The 21,168-nt window shown below is 38.8% G+C and overlaps 1 protein-coding gene across 8 annotated transcripts; it reads left to right on the top strand.

Moving 5' to 3' along the window:
* Positions 1–485: 485 nt before the first annotated feature.
* Positions 486–19,279, top strand: LOC129583568 (dual specificity calcium/calmodulin-dependent 3',5'-cyclic nucleotide phosphodiesterase 1A-like). Of its 8 annotated transcripts, none has more exons than XM_055475407.1 (15): positions 486–921; positions 1,359–1,447; positions 12,479–12,640; positions 12,989–13,172; positions 14,032–14,154; positions 14,379–14,588; positions 15,006–15,188; positions 15,281–15,347; positions 15,490–15,606; positions 15,814–15,870; positions 15,955–16,038; positions 16,211–16,437; positions 16,537–16,638; positions 17,406–17,917; positions 18,738–19,279. In XM_055475407.1, exons 2-15 carry the CDS (start codon positions 1,402–1,404, stop codon positions 18,896–18,898), a joined length of 2,235 nt encoding a protein of 744 aa, XP_055331382.1. In that variant the 5' UTR covers positions 486–921; positions 1,359–1,401; the 3' UTR covers positions 18,899–19,279. The 8 variants fall into 8 exon arrangements, with proteins under 8 accessions (XP_055331382.1, XP_055331381.1, XP_055331378.1 ...); XM_055475403.1 differs by lacking the exons at positions 486–921; positions 1,359–1,447 and adding exons at positions 8,395–9,024; positions 9,170–9,296 and having other exon boundaries at positions 15,290–15,347; XM_055475402.1 differs by lacking the exons at positions 486–921; positions 1,359–1,447 and adding exons at positions 8,398–9,024; positions 9,170–9,296.
* The last annotated feature ends 1,889 nt before the right edge of the window (positions 19,280–21,168 follow it).

The raw sequence follows: 21,168 nt of genomic DNA, 5'->3' as shown, positions 1-21,168 counted from the left end.
AGCGTTTTGCTAGCTCCCGGAAGTGAATGTAACACAACTCATTGTCAGACTGTAGAAAATTATCCTGTGAGCAAACGGAAACCAATAATAATTTAATTTGCATTTCTTTATGCAAATCATCTAAACTTTCTCGTTCGCCAACTGCCTTATGCATATTCCACTATTTGGCAGAAAGGTTGTGGAAGCTCAGACGCATATACTGTACACAGTAAATTGTAGCTGACTTCTGTGGATAATTACCAGCGTTGGTACTTGGTAGCCGTACTGTCAAACAGATTTTACGGATCCAAAATCGTTGTAAACTTTTCTGACAAATTTGCTTTAGTAGCATTTTACTATCGTCCTCTTAAATAATGCGTTAGCTCAGGATGCTGATGTCAATATTCTGGATTGTTTTTTATTTAATGAACGATTTCCATCGCAACATGTTGACGCAATATGTCATGATTCCCCACTAGGCTGAAAGCGCTATAAAAGTCGAATTATTCATACAACATGCATTATTCTATATTCTTTCTGGAACACATTTAAAGTTTCCTATCCAGTTTACGCTGCTGCTGGATGGCCACTACAGTACCTATACAGACGGGATCACTTCACCAGAATACAAATACGACCGGAAAACGAAGATTATTGATCACAGACAGCATAAATGCCGCTTTATACATGTGCTGCGTAGTCTTGGGTGTGTTTCCATGCACATATTATTGTTCCGAATCCAGCAAACTGCCCGGCCTTTATCCTACGTGTGCAAATACTGTAAAATTTAGAGCACTTGTAAACTTTTATACAGATACATCGTTTATATAGGATCTGAGTATTCTAACAAAGTGTGGTGCGCTTTGCACTATAAAAATGAGAGACTGTTAGGTCGCGTTATACTGGCCGCCGGTTCCTGGACGGATAGGTCACTTCTTACAAGTAAGCTTACGATAGGTCATGCATTTCCGCGCTAGGTTATGATTATGAGTACGTTTTTATTTATCCTGCATAAATAGGTAATATGCTAGGCGCGTGTTACTGCTTCTCAAAGCTAGTACTACTACTAACTAATTCTCTTATACGGAAAGAGTTAACGAAGAAGTGAAGCTCTTAAGTCTTACAGAATGATTGTGTAAAAATGATTACACACCACCTTACTTGAGATCAAAATTATATGCACAAAAATTTTCGTTGCCGTAAATTTTAAAGACAGAACCCCGTACATATTTACTGCTTAAGTTTGTTATACTACACCAGACGTATATATCTTTCTTTCTTCGGCTGATGGAAATATTTTAAGTTTTTCTTCTTAAACATTCTTTTGGTATAATTTTTCAGCCAACAGTCCCGACACCATTGTACTTCTTGTTTTCCAGGAAAAACGGACGCAGTCCACCCAGAACGTCTAATTATAACGGAATGTCCCACTGCAATTCTGAAAAACTAGATTTAGCGGCAGAAAAAGGTAAGATACAAGTATCAATACCGTAACGCATCAACAAATTTCAAATGAAAGGTTGACTTAAGTTTTTCTCGATGTAAAATGCAAAGAATGCAAGAAATATTCTGCAAACCGAAAATCTTTCAAAGCTTGAATGTACTTACTGGTTACACATACTCGTATCTATAGGTCATAAATGGTGAATTTAGCCTTCTGAAGATGCTGCCCTTTTCACCTTCGTATTGAATTACAATCCAAGTTCACCTTTTAGATTATTAAAGTCACTAAAAGGTGCTCGTATAACATTGTGTAATTCACAAAATTAATATTATTTTAGTGGAGTTCTAGCGGCTTCTGAATACTTGCTTACTACGGGTTACACTAAAATATGTTTTGGTTAATACGTACATTCTTCTAGAGCTACATGCAAACTTTGAAAGTATCATTGAGATAAATCGCTAGAGTAGATGTGATGACACGGTACAAATGAATTTCTGGCGATTGTTAGAGCAACCTGGAACTGCTGATTGTGATTCTCCGCAGGTTTCTCTGTGTTATTGCACAATACTTTCTTTAAAAAGGAATGTTAGAAGTTCTCCGATCATTTCCGCGTGTACTCTTTTCGCGGAAGATATCTAATAAAACGACAGTGGATACTGCGTCATAAAGCTTTTTTCCTGTTTCACAAGGTATGTTATTAATATAAATAGACTTATTAAGCTGCTACATCAGTGGCTTCCTGTGTGCCTATTTACGTAGGATTAGGCTAAAATTCTGGTGTCGATTGTCAGCGGGTGGGAAAAACTCGCCTGTACCTACCTGTGCGACTGTGCTTATGTCACATACTACAGATATCATCATCATACAGTGTACCTCAGAATTTACTTGTCCCCTACTTACTGTGGGTATAAAAAAATACGACTATTTTATTAGCGGTTCGCGACCAAGCATAATTCTTTTCAGTTCTTTCTTTCAAAAAAGGAGGCTTGTACGCAGGCTATATGACAACAAAACTATTAAAAAGACTGTTAATACGCGAACTGAAAGCTGTGCTGCGAATGGTCAAAACTAACAGACACGACATTATTAGATCACAAAAAAAGCATTAATTCACTGATTAAACCATGCTGTCTTTTAATCACCTACTACTATTGGTTTCCATAAAAATGTTCAGATTAATCCTTATCATTTATTAAACCAGTTAATATTTCAGGCTTTAAAGCCTGCACTTTGGTATGTAAATTCTAATGAAAGAAGTGGTTTTTTACTCCTGCCTGGAGTTATCAGCAATATCACACAGAGTGCGTTTAAACTTAAAATAAGCCAACGTTTCGGATAGATTTGACCGGCTAATAATTATGCATCCTTAGAATGGCAGAATCTCGACAAATATGTTTTGGTAATGAGCACCGGAATGGGTACAAGCTTTATTTTACAATATTCGCCTGGTCAGCGATCCTTAAAATTTGTAGGTCTCAGGTGCTGAAAAGTAGTGTGACACAACGGAATCATTTAAGTCTGAAAAAAACAAAATGTGCAAAGAGCTCTTGCATGTACGGCATATTCGTAAACATAAAAAAATGCACAGTAATGTTAGGTGTAGCTGTACCACAATCTGGTAAACCGCACTTACTAACACCATATAATTAATTTTCACTTGGATAGTTAGATCACAGGTCAGTGTGCGTTGGAATTGATTTGTAAAATTGTGCGGCATTTTATGCAGCAACGTGTAAGCGTGCACGACTCTTCTTATAATTAATTGCCGCGCAAAAGCCCAAAGGGCCCGCAATTGTCAAATGGAGAGCCTTGCTTTTCAAGCACAACGTCAAGCGTAACCATCTAATAAGCATGTTATACAGCCACGACCCACGTTATCACGTACACTAATCAGTACTGTAACCAGGTGCAGAGTACAGAATACCTACGTATAGCAGTGGGACCAGTCCAAAATTGCTAACATCTGTTAAGGGGAGCGGCGCCCGTGTTAGCCGGTTTGCATGGAAGTTAAGTAGCGGTAGATGCCGGTATAGTGCACCGAATGGTATCATATGTGTGTGTGTGTGGGAACTATTAAGGTCTCTTCCCGTAATATTAACACTGGTAAAAATCGAAGGCTTTTATGTACATCCCTAACAGTCTGGACGATCCTCTCGATCTTCCTGCTGTCAGGTCCGTGCTTCCTGGTTGCAATTGCTCAGCCTGTTAGAGTGTTATAAGCTAGAAAGACACAGGACGAGAGAGTGAAAGAGAGAATGGATCAGAGAGTGCACGTTGGCATTTTAAATCATATATTTTATCCTTCATCCTACCTGCTGTTCAAAGCCGAATAATCGAGTGTTTTATAACCTTTACCGCTTATCCAACCAACCCGGGTGTTGTACGAGCAAACATTGACGTAGCGGTCGACAATTGCAAATCTCATAAAATTGTCGATCGGAAAATGAAGAGCGCGCGGAATATAGGGGTTCCAGTTAATGTGAATCGTCCAACGTTCTGTGTGTATAAACTGTCTAGGCAGTGAATTAACCATATTAACTACTTTTCCCCGTGTTCCTCCCTTCCAAACCAGTAATTTCGCATCCGTTTACTCATGCAAAGATTTTGATGGCCAAGCCGACGTTGGTCGCTTGCCGATGGATATTTTCTCCTTATTATTACTACTATTATGCAGGACAGTTGGTAATCGGTTTTACGCCATTTTGTATCGGTTCATTTTGTCACAGTCCTGCTCACTATCCATAAACGTAGTGTTGTTTCCGTTGCTGTCATCAGCTGTTCAGAGCTGATGGTCTTCTGCCAGGCGAGTTGATGGGAATATGCGTTGGCCGTCCGACTGGCGCTGCACTACTGGTCGAAGATCTTATACAAAAGAAGCCAACTAGAAATTCAAAAGGTATGCGCAAAACACGCTTTTCCACTATTGTACACGTTTTTTGTATGAGTGGTTGGCAAGTTTCTTTTGACAACAATATTACAATAGTACTCAATATTTTCCTCCTGCTTGTTGTGCTGTATGCTTCTTAGAGGCTGAGCATCGAGCTAGACAGCATATTGATCCCCGTCGCATACCGGAAACGACAGGATTTGTATTTACGTTTGAATGTACCATGCGTGCAATACTTAGCAGTGCATAAAAATAAACATGATTCTACCGCTGCTGGTGTGCGTCGTAATCTATCAAGTGGATAACGATATAATTAATTTCAATGGACATGAAATCCACGGCGAGTTTGTCGTCGTCTTATAAAATTAGCAATGAAAAGGTGCCAAAATTACAAGGCTTTGCATTTTTTATTAACTCCTACCGGATCAATAAATAATGTAACCCCCAGCATTATTCACTGCTTTTCTAGTGCGAATACTACGCCGGACTGCATACATTTATGTCCAGATTAATAATTATATGCACTTACTCGCACCATCACCTTTGTTACCACAATTGTATACTTATCTTGATGTCAATATTTTAGCATGATGCTGGCATGCTTTATGCCGACAAAAATGTTCAAGACTTAAAAAGGAAACTTACTATCTCTCCGGCGGCAGCATATGGTGGTTTATCGCGGCTAAACTTTTATGCTGATTTCAAGTTTTATGCACAATTATCTTGTGGTAAATGAGGAAAATAACCGCTAATTCGCTACCAATATTTTTGAGAGAAATAGTACCATACAGTGCCATCACCTGTTTCTTATATTTCATTATTTAGAGACTTCTGTCAACTCTTTTGTAAATTGTACCGAAACTACCAAATATCAGATCTAAAGATACACAACTAGCACTGCGTGTTTAGGGAAAGTATCCGGTGTTGACAATCTGGCACCAGTAACTACTTTGTAGTAGAAATACTCGTGTTTAACCAAGATCGGATATCAGCTATGTCTGCATATTATTAAGTAAAATTCCGCCTTTAAGTGCGATCCTGCATAAAGCAAGATAATAATACGGAGTGATTAGATATAAAGTATTCTTTATAAACTGTCCTTTCAAACTCCGAAATTAAGAAGCTGAACCATAGCAGCGTTTTGATGCGTACTGAAATCGCAGTTTTTTTAAAGTTACAAATAATCATTAGTACATGGAAATCAACGCAGGCTTGTAGCAAAGATAGAGCTATTGAATTGTGACGACATCTTGTAGTCTCTCAACTGAATCTGACTAAAAAGTAATCTACCTGTACACGATAGACAAATGAGGTCACTTTTGGTCTCATGAGTAATACTACACACACAAATTAATGGCATATTAATATTTGACAGAAATTATTATGTTAGCCATATCAGGAGCGTCACTGAGAATTACGATCCATGTAAAAAATCATTAAATTAACCTTACTTTTTATTAAAATGAAAATTTACAGATATGCTGCAGTGACATGGAATTAGCGGTTGTATTTAGAATTTACCGCAACTCAGTTACTCCGTACAGGGGCTAAAGTACGTAAGTTATTTTAATTGGGTTCTTGTTTCTGAAATATGAGGACTAAACCTTTATTCGCTTTGGTGAATGCGTGTTTTTACACTATCATGTTGTTTGGTAGTAGTTGGACTGCAGTAGGTTGAAATAGGTATTGTTATACCAGTAAATGCAACTACATGCCGGTGGATAGAAATGTAAGTACTCGTAGATATCGATTTAGCACGTTAGCGTCATTTCCTTATCTAAGGCCTTTGATGTATTGAAGCAAATTATCGCATAATTATTAGAAAAATAAGATTCTGTACCTGATCACATGCATAATGATGACGCAGTTTACGTGTCGCCATTGACGGTGACACCACCTGGTCGTATTTTTGTCACAATGATTTACTTTTTTTACAGGAAAATTAAGAAGCACGCTCCGTAGATAGCAGTATTACAATGTGCGTGCTACAGAAAAAGTTTGTAAGATTATGAAATACGGTATCGTAAAAAGATTATGTTTTGCGTAAAAACAAATAATTTTCGGCTGGAGATTTGTTCAAGCAGAAGAATACACTTTGACGCCAGCAAGTGACTGGAATCAGATGCCTGCAAGTTATGGGATTCTATGGACCAAGAAACCAAATTTCCAAGAAAAGTTCTGTATGCAGGAATTCAAGTATATGTTGCTATATAATTGTGGCGTACATATACGTAGTATGTAAAAAAAATAGGTCTTGACAGTTACTGAATACAAGAACTGCTGAAATCTGGATGCAACAGTCTTGTAGCTGTGTATTATACATGCGGTCACTTCTCAAATTCGCAACGCAAAAAGTCGTTGATGTCATTGAAAAGAATGTCGTGTTTGACTACATGGTACATATGTCTCTAAGCCCATTATTCGGTGTTTACGCCTCAAAGGTGCACACCCTTTAACCAAAGTATACACGATATTGATCAATGTTGAATCCATGCTGTGCGCCATAAATCACGAGATATGGGTTCTATTGTTTCGATCACGCAGTTTTGTTTTAACGTAAAAGCCTTTGGTACGATTGAGTCGGGTATTTCTTTTTAAGCATATTATGCGGGCAGGGACGACTGAAGCAAAGAGAAAAAACACCTGCTACACAAGGCGGAAAAATTTGACAGGACATCGACCAATTTTAACTACTAACTTGTGAGCTGCAGCCTCCGCTTACCTAACAATAAGCAGGGTGGGCGCGATAATTCCTTTTTTACGAACAGAAACAGTGAGGGGTTGTTTTTATTTGGATCAGACAATATCATAGCGCACACACATGCGCTTAATAAAATACACAGTGTGCATTATAGCTGATAAGTATCAAAGTATCTATACTTATTTTTTTTACAGTAAGATATGTACCTTAAGCTTTACTTTGTGAATTCCGGATCGCTAGCGTCACAGTTTTTGTGTTGCACTTTGATTGCTTTGCAAAATTATTATCGTTTGTACTTTATACGGTAGCCCCTAACCCTAAGCATTTCGAATTTAAAACAGTCACCGTCTGATTTAGAAAACATAACCCGTACGTCTCAGCGTTCGCACACCACCTCGACCGTAAGTTAATAGCCGAAGACTGTTACATGTGTTGCGAAAAGTCAATCAATAGTCAACTTCAACAGATTTCGCATCACAAACATTTAATAATTTGGAATCAGTAAAAGTGTAAAAGGCGTGCTTACCATTAGAGAGATACAACTTATGTCAACCGGATCTGAAGGCATAGCGCAATTGGCATAGCGCAATTGATTGCGCTATATATGTCGGTTGTCTTCAGATATGAGGGTATGGAGTGGTACATTGGTCCAGAGCCCCTTACAGTTAATAAAATTCGCACATTGTAAGTTTTACTAAATTTTGAATTTGTATAAAGTATGATAATTGATTATGTACACGAAAGTTGTACACAGTGTACAATGAACAGCCAGTTCCTTCTTAAATCAAGTCAAAGTATCTAATACTGTCATAAATCAAAAACAATGTCATAACTGACATGCCATTTCACTGTTTTTTTCGACTTCGTTGGAATTGTTATTCTTACCAAAGTTCAGTAATTACAGTTCTGCGTGTTAGTTACACTCATCAAGTCTGGGAACACCTGCAAACACTTTATTGCATAACACATGAATTTTGCAACATCTTCTCATCCCCCGCAAAAGTAAGGGAGTTAAGATTGGCACTGGCATATGGTAATCCCTTCGACATTTCACCTTTTTTATTCCATGCATAATTTTGCTACTTGTTGAAAAGCGTGTCTTAAGTGCTTTTTCAACTTCCGCTAGCAGCCATACTATCCTAATCCTTTAATACCGCATTCTTGTCCAGCTTGTCCCAGTCGCGGAATATCTCACCAAACAGCTGTTCAAGCGGCAGAGGGAGAACGTAAGCCAACGACGTCGGTGTATTGTACTTAACAGTCGGCATAATGCCCTTGAGCGGATGGTTGATATTTCGACAAGTTAAGCATAAGGTCGCACCCAGGGTCTTACTCTGGACCCGGCGTGCATACGCTGGAGCTAATTTGCACAACGATCGGCAGTGCAGTGTTTCCTGTTTATGCAATATACTGACTGGTGGGTTCAGTTCGGGGTTTCGTGTGTGTGCGTTTAGGATGAAAGAATAATCAGCAGCGGCCTACTCGAACTGCAATCTCCCCGGCCCATTCCCCATGCACCAGGCGTTGGTAATTCAAGCGTTATAGCGGTCTCCGGACCACGTTGTGTGTTGTATGTAGTATACGCTGAAATATACGTATAATGGCGTCTGCGCAGTATAGACAGGAACAATCCCGGATTCCTGTAACACGTACGCTTAGCCGCACAGATCTAACTTGACACCAATTACCATTCCCCTTTGAGGGAAGGCAACATAAGTACTTTGACTGCAAGCCCAGCTATTGATGCAATTGTGCTGGCTTGTTATGCCTATCATAATCCGTCGATGGGCTACGTAAATAGCTCCAGATGTGTATGTGGGAGAAACAGTTTTGAGCACCCGCGTTGCCATTAAATTTTTGTATATGAAACCCTACAATTAGGATATATGTATAGAAAGTGACCAGTGTGTTTTCAAATCTTCGGGCTGCGTCATCCTGACAACGTCATGTCAAACCATTAGTGAATACTGCTGTTCTGTGTATACGGTGCGTCTCGTGCAAGTTAAATACATGGTGAGCGTATATGTCTCCTAAAATTTGTAATTGATGTGCACAAAGGATATTTTATCTGCCGAATCCAGAGGCGTGAAAATAGTCGGAATAAGTTCCGCCTACCGGATTGTGGGACTTGCGTTTGTATGAACCTGACCTTATCTAGATAAATGATTCACTGGATGTATTAATGGATACCGGGCAGAATGATGATACTGTCAAGCCGCTAACCCGCAAAAAGTCAGCTGCCACCAGTGCGGTAGTCTGTGTTGATGGATATCAATATAAAATTGGTAGGTTTTAATGCCCTTTCGCTGCACACAGTCAAGATGAACATTTAGACAAGAATGTTGGACCATAATCATTTTCGCTTAACGCGACAAAAACGTTGCCATAATCTTTTTCGCTACCAAGATTGTTACAATACTGCTAATGCGGTTGTTATCCAAACTATTTAAGTTAAAGAAGAAAAATTTTGCACGGTATCTGATCCTCTCGAACCTCTTATTTTCCGTTGCCAGCAAATTTGCAAATAAAAACTTTCAGCTCATATAATAAGGTAACAATATATGTACGAGTATATCGTGATTAGTCACTGCAGTTATACGTTTTAATAGTTCTCTTCTGTATCACTACGTTTGCTCGTCATCGAAGTAAACTATTACAACTCCGAAACTTAAAATGGAGCTTATATGCCAGTTTTTTTTTGCGAACTACAATTAAATAAGTTTTGACCGAAATGCTTACGCAACACTGCAAAAATAACTAACAATTAATAGTAGATGATTATACGAACTAATCAGCGGTGATAAATGCACCAAAATTGAAAATTAATTTTGGGTAAGAAACAATTTTGCAGTTTAACACCACTTTCCTGAAAATTATTATACTATTACTATTAAACGCACTGAAGCCAAACAAATATTATTAATTCCCAAAGAGCAAAAAAATTACTGCCTGGTGACGACGATCTGCAAAATCGTACATTTTTGAATGTGTGTAAGTATCAACTTCATCGGTGACTGTATGTTAGCATAGGATTGTAACCTTTTGATACTCGAGCAATTAAAGGCAGGCGTGGACGTTCAGCAGTAGCAGGAGGTACTGTGTATATATGCGGTATCATTTGCCGGTCTCATTTCAACGTGTGCATTTGCTGATGGCAGTAGCAATTTTCGTTTTATATTTAATGGCATAGTCAATGAAAAATAAATTAAGCGAAGTGTTACGGCGCCAAATCATTCTGGAAGCCCGAGCACGGTGCCAGCTGTACATGCATGCATCCGATTCCGCACAAATGATACCGTGTGGGAAGCAATAGCAGACAGGTCGCTTATTAGACTTGCAAGTCAAGGTATTACGTATCCTGTTAGCAGAGCTCCACAAACAATACGATACTTAATTCAGCAGAGCTTCCCGGCGGGGAGGCCTCGATGAATGGCATGCGATGGCTCGGCAATTCTCTAAACCAATGAAGAGATACTGACATCAGGAAAAACTTAGGTGTGTGCAATACATAAGTATCGCTTCCTGGGCATCAATAATATGTATGTGACCATGTACAAAGATTCCGTCGTCATTGCTCGTCGGTGTACTTAAATATTCTGAGCAAAAGGGTGGTCTTTTCCTATAACCCGTGATAATACGCAGCTGCTCTGTGCCTTTCATCGATGCTCGAGGTTGCCACACTAACTATTTGTGCATCTTTGACAGTGCGTGCCTGTGTACCAGTACCCAAGCACGCTTGATGGATCTTGAAATAAATCAGCCTTTTCTCTATGTTGATTTTTGCCTTAAGCTTTCTTTCCGCAAGGAACTGGCTGTGACGGAGTTTATAACGTAAATTAAGTGGTGAAATAGCATAAGATGAAAGTTAGATCCCGACTGCGGCGGGCGATTAAGATCCAAGAGTGCGCTGCTGATTGAAAGACGTGCAACTACACTTATTTCTTCGCTTGCTACTTGCCCACAGATGCGCCATATAGCACTTATGTATTAGCATCGTTACTTATGATGGCAAACTAGCTAGTGCTTGACTTGTATAAAAACACTTGGAAATGGTCACTTATATACAGGAAGTTTGGATGTACTTATCCAGAAAAGTGGACCGTGGATCTGCTTTGTATAATTGAGCGATTCATTCCGCGGTGGCAGTATATTATCGTGCATGCCGTTATAATACTTTGTATCTTATGAGCATCTAAAATTTATTGACATCAGTCTGATAACGTATCGGATAACTGCTCCGTTGGTGCATAATTAGCACCTGTATGGAATGCTATGGATGCCTTTCGCCGTTTCAAAGATTTTATTTGTAAGCATAAGTATTCACTTTTGAAAGGCACACAATATTACGTGTTAAACCAATATTTGCTCAGTATTATCTCTTTTTAGCTTTGCAACGGAAACGTTCAACGTGCGGCATTCACATTGCTCATACTTCCCGCATTAAAAATTTAGCGCACGTATCAGTAGTCGTGATGTCATTTACAGAGTACAGCAATATATAAAATGATATGATGAAGTGCGCTAAGAATGCTTTATTACTTACAAAATCGTATCAATATTTCAGAATTCAATTACCCATAATATATACTATACGTGACATTTGACCAGGGTATGCGTATAAACGTTTACACAGGAGAATTAAATAATGGCAATTGGCGAATATTTGTACAAGTAATTTTACTCTGTATATACAACGCTTTACGATGCTTACCGTATCTGTGAAAATAATCATCAGCCCACTGCAGAAACGGTTTTTATGTTCTCCTGCTGAATGGTTCACATTATTTGGCGTTATCTGGCCGCATGCTGTTATGAGGCAAAAATGCATGTAACGTTAATATGGTACAGCTTATTAGCGGTATTTGATCTACAATAAATTTCTCTATGCTTGAAATTACTGTATGCCGCGAAAGCATAAAAATGCATTAAGTATTTTAATATCAATGAATAAAGTATCAGTAACCGGTAATTGTTGTTGTTAAAATGTTAAGTAATGTTTAATGTGCTTGCTACTGCGATTAATTTTTTATCTTGTATACGATGCAAGTGCCTGGATTGCGTTAGTTACACTAGATTTCTGACTGTATGAGTTAATTGTAATACAGCGACTTGGGCTTTAAGTACTATAATGGGATTATCAATTAAATAATGCTTGTACTAGAGAGATGTTTATATTAGACGGATCTTCTATGAAATAGTTACACAGGAGCAGTATGATTCTGTCACACAAATTGGTTAATAACGAAATATTAATAATAATAACGAATAATATTAATAAAGAAATAACACTAACGAAAGCCAAGTAAGTCAGAATAGCGAAAAAAGGAAATGCACTGCAGAAAACGCTGTTCTCGCAGGCTTGGAAAGCAGATGTGTTTTTTAGTGATCGTGCCACATTTCCTTGACCACATTCCCCAAAATATTCTTATGTCCGTAATTAACTCCATTTTGTATTTTAATTCAACAGTCGCAAACACGCCGGAAAAACTTCGCCAAGCAGATAGCGCTCCACCTGGGACGACATCCGTTCCCGAAGTTGTTACTTCGGCGGCCAACAGCACTGTCCAAGGGACTGCTGCTCCTCCCGTCCAAAATCCTCCTCAAAGGCAACCTCCAGCGCCACTAAAAAGTAAGGAGTTTTCTTTAAACGTGAAATATTCAAATAAGTATCATTTGCAATCGCAGCTTTTTAGTGTTGCACGGCACGTAAGAAGCCGGTACTATTGCAAATTTGCATCAGTTTTTCGCATACCATAGGAGAATATACTCTGTGGCAGTTAATACGTTTATTACAATATGCTGTTTATTTTCTTATACTCGTATATTTAGACTGTAGTAGGTCGATGTTTCTTCCACACAACATGAAGGGCTTCCTAGTATATCGTACTTTATACAAGCCCTTCCTGCTCAGATAATTTTAATTTTGAATGTGTTGGCGTTGTATCGGTAAGCTTTCTTTCTTATTATGAAATTTCAGGTAATTCCGCTAATTCTGTGCTGCGTCAGCGGAAATCATCGGCGTATTCTAGTGCAAATGGAGCCGCCGATGGAGCCTTTAATGTGGCGAAGCCGTTAGATACTAACGTTGATGCAGTTGATTTGACAATGAAGGATATACCTTCCTGCGATACGCCTGAAGGGATTCAGGCCGCTGTTTTAAGGTAAGGGAAGCGCCTTCAAATCTTCCTACCTGCTAAATTGGGTTTTGTGGTGTTCTGTCTATTCTTTTGCGCCATGACTACCGTGATATATAATTGCTTCCAAAAAATCGATTTTGCTGGACTATTTACTATCCTGATTGTCAGCTGGTCGTGGAGTCTTTCCTTCCGTCTCCAACCACGTATTCACCTGCACTTCTTGGATACGCTATGTTGGGATGTTGTTGTCTAATAAAGCCTAGTCCACAATTAGGGTTGTTGTAGTAATCACTAGCAGAGCGCAGATAGGAACAAAACCCACCTTTCTTTTATTTTTAATCTGTGATTACATATTATTTTTCGGTCATAGTTAGCGATTTGCCTTCTAAGATATTATTACAGATTTATTTATTTTGAGCTTCGCCTCTGATAATTCGTGCAAATAGTGACTGAAAATAACTTAAATGCGATTACATGGTGGAGGACATGAATTATGCTGTAAAACATTACAAATAACGAAATTGACCTTTTATTGATTAGCGAGCACGTACGGTTCCTCGTGATTTTAAAATATTCTAAGAAGCTAAGGTCATCATCGTATAGTGACTAAAATGATCGTAGTGATTATATAAATTATACGGCCATTATCCGATTTTTTGAATTGCGCCGTTTATATTGGTATTTACTGGTTCAAAGTTTTGTAGTCCTTTATTAAGATTATCCACAACAGTGCAAGTAATAAGTTATAATACACTGCAAAAATTATCCTTGTAAACAATGGGATATTGTGGCTCCTTTGCTTGACCTTTTGTTTTGCTGGCCAACTTAAATAAGAGTAAATACATAAATCGAAGAAAGCATGTAACGATAAACACATTTGCAGATTACGGCATATGGTGAAAGTGCTTGTGGACAAGCCGAAAGATGAGGTCCCAGTTGAAGATTTCAAGGCAAATCTTGAGTTTGCCGCCAAAGTTCTGGAGCATTGCTACGCGGAGGAGCAGAGGTAAGTCCAGTCTGTAGTCGACAAAATCAGCCTTTAGCGTATATATGCACACTGCACCGGCAGAAAGCGCACTGAGCGATCACACAAATTAGCATGCAAGTATAATTTGATCTTTTTGAATTACTGTTACTTTCCCTTTAAAATACGGTAATGATTCCCCGAGAATGTGCTTGCGCATGCTTTTTACCCTGCTTGTTTGTTTGTTTTCCCCCGAATCCTTGTAGGCTCCCGCTGTCTGAGTCTCCCAGCTGTTCACCCCGCCATGGCAGATCTTCTAATAATCACAAAAAACATGATACTCTTCAGTTGCCTGCTGGCTCTGGCTCGGGATCGCTTACTGATCTTAGGCCAAGCTCACCCATCAACTCCTGTGATTCTCTTTTTAGCTTCGCTGCAATGGTCAAAAAACGAAAAAAAGACCCCAGCTCGTCAAGGTGCATAGTTGTTAGCTGTCTATTATCGTCTCTTGCAAAACGTTTAAACCTGGCTTCCCTACTAATTGCATCCTGCGTATTGAGTCCTTTCCCGTAACTTAATTGTGTGAACCGCCAGTATGTACTTTTTACGGAATCCACGAGCTAAGAACCATAAAATAGACGCAACCTCATTACCTGGATTATAAAGGGACATTATCTGTAGTACAAACGTTATGTATACTTCATTTATTGCTAAAAAAATATGCAGTATGCTGTTATATGATCAACACCGTCTATCTGAAAGGTCATCTGGATTAACAGGTTTAAATATTCATAAATTTGAAGTTTGTCGTTTTTGTAACGGAAACTAGTAAAACTTGAATCTTCCTCAAGTGCCTAGACCACGTGAGCAAAAATCTGAACGGTGGTGTTTAGAAGGCTGAATGAAGAGGACGAAGATGAACTGTCGGATGTGGAGCCACATGCCGTGCCCAATGAAGTGCGCGAGTGGCTCGCGTCAACATTCACGCGAAAATTAAGCGTAGTGAAACGTCCCAGTGAGAAGCCAAAATTTCGAAGCGTCGCCAATGCAATCCGAGCCGGGATTTTTGTTGAACGGTATGTTGGAGCGTTACTACGCTCTTCCGCACTCTGTGTTCTGTCCGCCTCTGTGTTATTTATGTCAAGGTTATACTTTATTGTAATATTAGAATCTACAGAAGGATGTCCAGCTCGCAAGTGCTTCATATTCCACCCAAGATCGTCATGCAACTCCGGGTAAGGAATGTCAGTTCGGGTGTTATGTAATATTGTACTTCACTCCTCATGTACGCAGCCTATATTATGCTCATTATGCTGATAGATTATAGTACAGCGATATCCATACTTGCATGCTACGTTCAAATTTTTATGCTGGCAGACTATTGATGAATGGACGTTCGATGTTTTCGCGCTAAATGATGCGTCCAGCGGTCAATCATTGCGATATGTTGCCAATGAAGTCTTAACGCGATACGACATGTTGACTAAATTCAAAGTACGTGTTCATTATGTTTAATAAGTTTTTATGAGATGTTGGTTTTCCAATTAACCTTATTATAGTATTGTAACGTTGCTAATGGATGGAAGCAGACACAATTTGTTGTATAATGTCTTGCGCATTTTTCCATGTGCAAGAGTAGTCTTGCACAGGAAGCGTGACAAATGGTTATAAAATTATTTCAACACTTTTATGTATTCATAGATTTCGAATTACGCCATGGAAAATTACATGATTGCTGTGGAAGCAGGATACAGCAAGGTAATCATGTGCTAATGTGCCATTGCACAATAGTTGATGTGTTCTCAATACGTTGTTAACTGTCACAAGGAATAAATCTTTTAGAATAACAATCCCTACCATAATTTGATCCATGCGGCGGATGTGACGCAGACTATGCATTGGTTTTTATACCAGACGGGCTTAGCGGTACGGCTATGATTTACGATATGCATAAAAGAATGTGTTTGTCTGAATGCATGTTCGACGACCTGATCCGTCAATTGAAATCAACATCTTTTCTTACATCGCAGTCATATATGTATTATACGACATACCGGAGAAAGGAAACTCCCAATAAGTTCTTCAATGATTTTTGCAGCACTGGTTATCCGATTTGGAAATTTTTGCTAGCTTGATTGGGGCTATTATTCATGACTATGAACATACCGGAACGACTAACAATTTCCACGTGCAGTCACGATCGAATCTGGCTATGCTGTACAATGATCGATCGGTTCTAGAAAACTACCACCTAAGTGCATCGTTTGCCTTAATGCAGAAGGATGAGCATAATATTCTTGCCAATTTAACCAAAGAAGAATACAGGTAGAACTATGAATATAAACTGCCTGCATGGTTCACCATATCAGCGCTCCCTTGAATAAGCAGCCATACTTAGTCAACCAAAAATATTGTTTTTTACAGAGAATTTCGCTCACTGGTTATCGACATGGTTTTAGCCACCGATATGAGCATACACTTTCAGCAGATCAAAAACATGAAGTCGCTTTTAAGTATGCCGGAAAGGTAAGCAACAGTAACTACGGACGGTCTACGGTAGCTGCATTAGATGACCAAGCAGCGTGCAGGTGCAAGCAAGCGTACGTTATGTGCAGTGTGTGTCTCAGCCTTTATTGTCCTGTGGTTGGTACAACTGAAGATCGTCAATACATGTAGTTCATAATTTCACGAGAACAATCAAACAAAGTGCTACGTAAATGACAACAAGGCAACATTTTGGCGCCGCAAAAAGGGCAAGCCGACCTGCACATCACAAGGGGGCCTAAAAAAGAATGAAGTAGCTAATATGATAGTTAATAGAATGATATGAATGGCGTCTGTGATACGTGCGCTAATTTATCGTTAAAACAGGCCAGCTCTTTTATCAAAAGATTAAAAACTACGGGACGGACCAACACTAAAATACGCATAACTCTCCTTCTTTCATGAACTTAACCATGTGTAGGCTGGTTTAGCTTTTATGTTTTAAAAGTATGTTGCATAGTTAAAAAAATTTTGAAAATAGCACAGAAGACACAGGGTGATCGACTAAAATTAGTATAGCATTTTCAACATGCATGCTTAACTTGTAAATACTTATGGAGTACGCAGGATAGATAATTAAGTATAAATGGGTAAAGCAAAGAAGTGGTGATCAATTAAAAGAGCAGCGTAAGCGCAGTTGAATATTTGTAATAGATGGTTTTCTTGTGGTATGATTGGGCTAATCTACGATTGAGTTAATCGGGCGTTCTGAATTGTTTATGTAATGCCTCTTTTTCTTGAACTTGTAGCATCGACAAATCCAAAGCCCTCCAGCTGGTCCTGCATGCTTGCGATATCAGTCACCCCGCCAAGCCCTGGGATCTGCATTACAAATGGACAATCGGTGTACTGGAAGAGTTTTTCCAGCAGGGCGATCGCGAAAAAGAACTGGGTCTACCGTTCTCTCCTTTGTGCGACCGGCAAACCACTGTGATTCCGCAGTCTCAAATCGGTTTTATCGATTTCATCGTTGAGCCCAGCATGACCATAATGGCGGATATGCTGGAAAAAATCCTCCGACCCCTACAGGGCGATGATGGAGAGGATGCCGAACCGGTGGAGGTCATCAACGCCAACCTCGCCGCGGATCGACCGAAAACAGCGCCGCCCATACGCAGTGCGTCGGAGGGCGTCAATATGCTTGCCCACAAAAATGCCGTCTGGAGACATACGGCCGCCAAGGCCAGCCATGAAATTAAAAAACCATGGCTCTTTCATTTCACCGATAATAAAACGAAATGGAGGGACGAAGCCATTCAAGGTAAATCTCTTCTCTTCCAGATTTAACTTTTAGCAAATACTTCATATGCATATATCAGCCAATTTGAAGTATGCTAGTTTTAAAACTCTTGTACTCTTTAAGTTATAGTTCAAGTCTTCAGCCTCCAGGAATGAAAAGACGGCTTACAAATTGTGACTTACAATTATTATTACTGTATAAGTCAGGCAGTTATAAGGACATTCAGTAGCAATGAAAAAGAAAATAACTACGCTATAGCTAGCACTTACTTTGCTTCAACTGGGAGTGCAGCATAGGTGAAGCCGTGAAGGCATTTTTGTATAAAGGTATTTGCAGTTTATAATGTTTATATGAATATTATTCCAAAATAAAACAAAATAGGCTGCAAAAGAACGGGAATTTATCACGTTTGGAGGAATGTGCAATATATACCGTACGTTTTATGATAGCATATAATTGCTTTTTTTGTGACGTAGGTGAAGAGAAAATTTTAATTATGTGAAATTATGGTGAATCACGTTGCGTTGTAGCTCATGTTGTGCTGTTTTCGTATCCCGTGTTTATGTGCTTATTAACTTTAAATGCAACTTGAGTAATGACTCAAAAAAGATGCCCATAATTAACGTCTTCCTTTAGAAGCAATTATTTTATAATCAGTTTGATTATTCAGTTTGCACCTACCGACTACAGTATAGTACTTTGCAGTATCTGCACATAGTACAATATTTTGTAGTATCTGTATACGTATGCAGTATCTGTATCTTTGAACTACGTCACGAAAAAGCAGCGGCCAGCTATGTTTGCTAAAAGGAATAATTTTTCAATTTTGCTTTGATTACAGCTGACGCGGAGCGCCGGTTGCGATTCAAAAAAGATAGCCCAGAGGTGGAAACGGATGCGAACAAGAACATCATTCACGAGGAAGAAGAAAAACTTGATCATTCTCATCATCAAACAACCGTTGCAAGCACACCCAATCCCTCCATGCCCAGTGCCAGTTAGCACACAGTGATTAAATTTCCAAAATAATTTTGGTCCACTAATTTGTTAATCTAGAAGAGAAAAGGGATCTTGACGAAATAATTGTGGATAGAGATATTTTTGGTTCTTGCTGTTACGTATATGACTGCGTAATTTGCCAAAATGTATACAGGTATCTCAATACGAAACTTTCCATTTAAAGTAGTGATAGAACGGACGATGGTCGAAAAAGCACTAGCTAGTACATTCTTATTGTTATGTCAGAGTAGTTTAATAATTTATGTTTTCAGTATGTATAATAGTTACAGTAATCACTTATATGGTGACCATTTTAAATGTAATTATATTGGTAATAAACGAATACCAAGAGTTTATAGCAATCAGCAACCTGTAAAAGTCATCTAATTTTACAGTAAAGCTCTCTCAAGGTACCCACAGAATCTGTATGTGAAAGGTTTCCTCATGGCATGTAAATGGCAAGTTAACGAAAGTTTGCATATTAGCGAAGTGATTAGAGAAGATTTGCTGTAAAACACGACAAGAGTAGATAACAGTAGGTTGAGCATGTTGTGCATCTTACCATTAATTATAATAACAGTAGTACCTATAGCTCAGCTTTTAGATAATAGTGCGCACTGCGCAATGTGTTTTCAGTGTTTTTACTCCAGATTACGCAGATGTTATTATAATTAATGGTAAGATGCACAACATGCTCCTATTTTACATTAAACCAAACCATTAACCATATAACATTGCGGAACACTGAGTTCTTAAAGCGTTTAAATTTTCATAAGGGAAAAGATTCTGACTCGTGATTGGCTAAACGATACGTATTTGTTGACACCTACATAGTCAGTCTTTGTAACCTTGCTGGTCAAATATACGACACACTATGATCTTTTGCGCAGCATCCAAAGGCTCACGTATCTCAGGTTCAGATAAAAAAGCGCATTTTGTTGATATTTTCCATGTGCAGACGGACGGTTGGTTGTCCTCCTTCATTTACTTGCATCAATACAGACAATTGAATCTTAGTTGAATCGTTATGCATTTTCGTCTTCACCGGACCGCGGTGCATTTCCAACCTGCGTAATCAGAGTATTTGCTCATATGATGTAATATGTGCATGAGCGTGTCAAAATTTTCTTCGTACTTTCAACGCAGAAAAAATTTCGCGTTGCATTTGTGGTCATTTAAATTTTTTCTGGTATGTGTTGACGTTCGCATGTTGTACCACAGTGCATTGTAGGTAGATTCTGCAATAACCAGCCAACGTCGCGCTTTACCTCCAACTGCAGCATGTTGTCAATTTTTATGTTGCATCGTAACTACAAATAAATGGGCAAACACAAATTATCTTGAACTGTCACATTCAACAAGTGGCCCATTCCTTTGCTCATACCATACTGGACACAAACATGTATTGTGCATAACATTACACAACAAACTTCACAGTAGATGCGTGTAGTTTCGTATCTGTTCCTGGGATCTGGATGTCGCAGTATCATTTCAGACCAAATTACTTTGTACACAAGAAGCAAATATAGAAGACCGAATTTCCAAAATCAAGAACGTTTTTGTCTTGAAATTGGTTTTTTAAGTGCAAAAACCTTCTTGGGTCGTTTCTAGATCCTAATTTATACCAATGGAAGTAAATTTTTTAGCTAGATGCAGTAATACTGTAATTCGAAGATCGAAAAAATATTTTAAAACCAGGGTAAACTGCTCCGAGATAAAATGAAAGTAGCGGCAGACAGTAAAAACTATTCTTTAGGTAAAATTTTCCCAACATTTGCTGGCAATGGAAAAGCCGTTTGAGTTGTAACGTCTTGTCCTAGTTAGCGATACTACCGAAGCGGCATTTGATTTGGGTGTCAGTTGCACTGACGGCCGCCGAAATCATTTCAACTTTGTTTTATTAAATAGTATTATATCTCAACAGCTCCATTATTGCCGTAATTGTTAGTTTGTTGAAACCTATTTTGCATCATCAGTTCGGTTTACAGGGTTTTATTGTAGACTGAGGCGTGAGGGACACTCAACTTTTAGATATGTACAAAGTATTATAGATAAACATATGACGCATACTGTGTGTGGTTGTAAGTTGTAACGCACCTGTAAGCGTTGCAGAATATTAACTGCGTGAATTGTAATGCGTTTCGTGTTTACTGTTTACCTTTAAACGTCCAGGCAAGTAATTATGAATATGCAAGTACGGTGCACCTAAAGATCTTGAAGGCATCCTTAATCTCTGCTATAGCTATCGTGAATTCCTTTCCAACATGAATCGC

Source organism: Paramacrobiotus metropolitanus, unplaced genomic scaffold (assembly GCF_019649055.1).
Source record: "Paramacrobiotus metropolitanus isolate TYO unplaced genomic scaffold, Prichtersi_v1.0 Parri_scaffold0000011, whole genome shotgun sequence".
Taxonomy (NCBI): domain Eukaryota; kingdom Metazoa; phylum Tardigrada; class Eutardigrada; order Parachela; family Macrobiotidae; genus Paramacrobiotus; species Paramacrobiotus metropolitanus.
The sequence above is the reverse complement of the archived record's forward strand: the minus strand, read 5'-3'. Positions and strand labels throughout refer to the sequence as shown.